General features: G+C 42.9%; 1 protein-coding gene across 2 annotated transcripts; it reads left to right on the forward strand.

Annotated features, from left to right (window-relative positions):
- The first annotated feature begins 467 nt into the window (after positions 1 to 467).
- LOC119301201 (histidine-containing phosphotransfer protein 2-like) lies at positions 468 to 3,290 on the forward strand. 2 transcript variants are annotated; one of them, XM_037578129.1, is made up of 6 exons: positions 468 to 647; positions 747 to 862; positions 943 to 1,011; positions 2,036 to 2,107; positions 2,493 to 2,565; positions 2,997 to 3,268. In XM_037578129.1, the coding sequence occupies exons 1-6, from the start codon at positions 588 to 590 to the stop codon at positions 3,033 to 3,035; spliced, it is 429 nt and encodes a 142-aa protein (XP_037434026.1). In that variant the 5' UTR covers positions 468 to 587; the 3' UTR covers positions 3,036 to 3,268. The 2 variants fall into 2 exon arrangements, with proteins under 2 accessions (XP_037434026.1, XP_037434033.1); XM_037578136.1 differs by lacking the exon at positions 2,036 to 2,107 and having other exon boundaries at positions 2,997 to 3,290.
- Positions 3,291 to 4,164: the final 874 nt, after the last annotated feature.

The raw sequence follows: 4,164 nt of genomic DNA on the forward strand, positions 1-4,164 counted from the left end.
GCCCCGGCTAACTCCGTTCCAGCAACCGTGCTATGATGGTGGGGGTGAGGGGAGTATTCTTTGGAATGACTGGGCGTAAAGGGTACGTAGGCGGTGAATCGAGTTGAAAGTGCAAGTCGCCAAAAAGTGGCACAATGCTATTCAAAGCAATTCACTTGAGTGAGACAGAGGAGTGCGGATGGTCTTTTATTCGTCCCTATAAACAATGTGAAGGTGCAATAAAAAGCTTCGAAGTTTGCCTAAAAAAACATAAAAAAAAAGACTAAAGTTTTCTTTTGGAAGGAAAAGAGACTAAAGTTGGAACATACGCTACTTCCATGAACACGTGGACACACAACCGGTGGCTCCATGCATGCATGCATCACACGCAGTACGCACGCGAGCCGTTTCCAAGCTAACTAATGGCGCCCGGCCGACGACGGAGTACAGCTAGTACAACACTCCCTGCCAAACGCCTACGTGAGAGACCCTCGTGAGCCCAGCTATACAACCTCCTCTCCTCCTCCCGTCCTCGTGCACTCCGCAGCCGAATTCCCCCATCTCTACTGCTCAGTCCTCCGGACCGCCAGACCTCTCCTCGTCTTGCCATGGCAGCCGCAGCACTGAGGGCACAGCTGAACGCCCATATCACCGGCATGTACACCGAGGTGAGGCCCTTCCCTTCCCCTCCCTTCTAGTCGTGTGGTCGTTGATTTTGGCCTGACTTGGCATTTTACTTTGCCTTGGCATGTTCGACATCCATCCAGGGTGTGGTGGACGAGGACACGTTCGAGGAGCTACGGGAGGAGGGCACCGCCGCCGAGGTCTCCCGCCTCTACATCAATGACGCCCATGAGATCATCGACGACATCGACACCCTGATGTCCGTACCGCCGCCTTCTATCTCTCCCTCTACTCTCGGTCTCTGGTACTGAGTCAACTTGTCTGCTCTGGAAATCGCAGGGAGCAGCCCGAAGTGGACTTTGACGAGGTGGAAGCTCTGACGCAGCAGCTCATGTGGTGCACCTCTAGGTGATGACCATCGTAAACCATTTCTCTGTCTTCCACCCGCTTATTTTTAACTCTATGTTTGTTTGCCTGCTGCGTCGATGCCGTGTGATTCAGATTTGTTTATTGTACATGGCAAAGGATACTTATATGTCGGTTGCGCTGTCCCATATGCGTAATTAGAAGAGTCGAGTTTAGTCGTGTTTCCTGTAACCGAGTTACCGATATCCCAGTTAACGTCAGCAGCATGATGAGTATAAAGTTGTCATTTTTGTGAACATTTTGGGTATCAATGATATCCTGCTATGCGTATCACTCACGGTGGTTTTTCTTGTTTGTCCACGACATTGATGCTGTTTTTATTCGGGTGTGTCAGAATAGGGTGTGTACCTCATGGGGCATGACCACATAAGGTTCGTGTTGTTTGCGGCCGCCATTGTATTAGCCATACATAGAAGAGTTGAGTTTGGTTTTATATCAAATGTAATGGAATTGTTGGTACTCTTGCCAATGGCAACAGTATAGCTTGGTGAGGGAAACTTCTGTCATTTTCCGAATGTTTCTTCTACTATTGAGTCTTCTGTTTAGGTAGTGTCATTATTCTAGGTCGACAATGAACAAAGTAGGGCTGGTATTGATGATCTACAATTCTACATAAGGCTAATGGCCATTTTTTCAATTTCTCCACCTGAATGTTGTTGTTTCTATTCAGATGTGTCAGACGGCGGGTGTGTACGTCATGGGCATTATTTGGCTGTCGTATAGCCAAAATTAGAAGACGTGAATTTATTTGTGTTTTCTGTAGCAGAATTTTCGGTATTCATGGCAATGTTATGGTCCGGCAAGAAGGACATTGTCATTTTGTAAATATTTCTGGTACTACTGATCTGCTATTTTAACACCAATGGTGATTTTTCTGGTTCATCAAATAATTTGTTGAGTTGAGAGTCCTGATACGAAATGGCTCCATGAGAATTTTATTGAGTTGACGTCTCAGTTTATAATAAGTTCCAAATTTCCTGATCCGCATTTTTTTTGCATGATTCAGTGTTGGTGCAGAGCAAGTGAACCTCGCCTGCATGCACTTCGGCAATTTCTATGCCATAAATTATAAAGAAGGGTCAGAACTCAATAGCTTATTACATATGTTACACAATAATTATTGGCAGCATTATTTTTCAATGTCTCTATTTAAACCTGCCAGCTCATGTTGTCTTTTAGGTCGTTATTTACAGCTCATACCAATCTAACATTATTAAGACGTAATCATGCTTTGCTTTTTCGCTTTATCTGCATTCACATTGTTGATATTACTCGGTTCATTATCTGAATATTCTAATCTTTGATGATTCTTTTGTAATTTCTTGGCTCTAGACTTCTGTTTACAGCACAACTAAATTCTTATATGGCTAGAGATTTTTCTTTTTTGAAATATAGGGCATTTCATCTCACTTCTGTTAACCTCTTCCGAATATGACCGTGTTGTATTTTTTGCATTATTTCAGGTGCCTCGTGTCCTTGGCTCTTGTTAAGAACGAGTTCCTTATTGTGCGACATGAGTTGGAGGTCATGATCGAGGTAGCACCTTATGTGCCTAATGTTCGATTTGATACCAACTTCTCACTAGTTTCATAACCCACAGATTTATCATATTAAGATAGAGAAAAGGGAACAATCTTAAATCGTTCATCTTATTCTTTTGACGTTTGGTTTTGGAGCACTTAGTTGGAGGTACTGGAAAGTCTCATTTTGCCGTTGAATGATTATCCTGCAATTTTGTCATCACGTTTGGTAGATTTACATGGTAGCTCTAAAAAAGTGGCAGAACTTCTTGTTTCCCAGCAATTAAGCTTCGCCAAATGCCAAAATAAAAAACTATCCAACTTGTAGCATGGCTGATTAGTGAAACCATGTGACTTGAGCACCATTATGTCCCATAGACTTATCTTAATCTTTTTTCGGAAGGTACTTGTCTTAATAATTGACCTATTATTCATCTTTTGATGCAGCTCGAAGAGCAGATTGCGGCATGTGGTCCTAACTCCTAAGTAGCGGCAAGTGAAGGGGGAAGAGCATGGCCCCATGCAATCCTTGTGTTGTGGTGTCCATGTGTCTCTGAGGATGTGGCGCTTTTTCGAAGGTTGTCTGGCACTAGGCGGTGTGTGTGTGTGTAAAACTTAAATGAATATTCTCGCGTCGAAACTTTGGGCTCGTATCTTGTGAACTAAAATTGTTGTCCTGTGTTGATGTTTGTTTCTCTAGTCCATATTCATTTTTCTAAGAGGAATCAAGTCCATATTCTAGTGTGTCGTGGATGTGTTGCCGCCCCACCTACAGGCTGTGAGTAAGACCTGAACCTGGTTGGTTGGTCCTCTAACACTAGTAGAAAAGGGGGCAATGACCCAGGCCAGTTCAGCCCATTAGTCCCGGTTCAATACAGAACCGGGACCAATGGAGCTATTTGCCCCGGTTCGTGAGCCTAGGGGGCCGGCCGGGCCACGTGGGCCATTGGTCCCGGTTCGTCCGGACCTTTTGGTCCCGGTTGGTGGGACGAACCGGGACCAATGGTCCTGACTCCTGGCCCACCACTATTGGTCCCGGTTGGTGGCATGAACCGGGACCAAAGGGTTACCTTTATTCCCGGTTCATGCCACCAACCGGGACTAAAGGGTTGGCCCTCGTTGCACCCAGCTTTTAGTCCCACCTCGCCAACCGAAGGGCGCCCACACCTGTTTATAAGCCCGTCCCTCTCTGTGTTGTTGATCTCCTCTCAAAGTGAAAATAGATGCACCTATAGAGGAAATTGGACCTAAATTTATAAATAGAAATTGATTATGAATTTATGTTTAATTTTCTCTATAAGTGCATCTATGTTCACTAACAGAGAAGTTTTTATTTTTTGTGACCTAAAAGAAAAAAGAAATCACTAAAAAACTATAAGTATTTAGTTCTAAGTAGAACTTAAAAAATAATGGCACTAGTAAAGTTAATCACAAACTTCAAATTCACACAAATTTCAAAGAATTCAAATTTAACTATTCACACAAATTTCAAAAAATTAAAAAATAAAGCAAAAAACCAAAAGAAAATAATTAATGCAGAAAACAAAACAAATAAACTGGAAAAAAATAAAAATAGCAACAATAAGTATTTTATTGTATGTAGAAACAAAATAAA

This window comes from Triticum dicoccoides, chromosome 1B, assembly GCF_002162155.2.
Source record: "Triticum dicoccoides isolate Atlit2015 ecotype Zavitan chromosome 1B, WEW_v2.0, whole genome shotgun sequence".
NCBI classification, from domain to species: Eukaryota; Viridiplantae; Streptophyta; class Magnoliopsida; order Poales; family Poaceae; genus Triticum; species Triticum dicoccoides.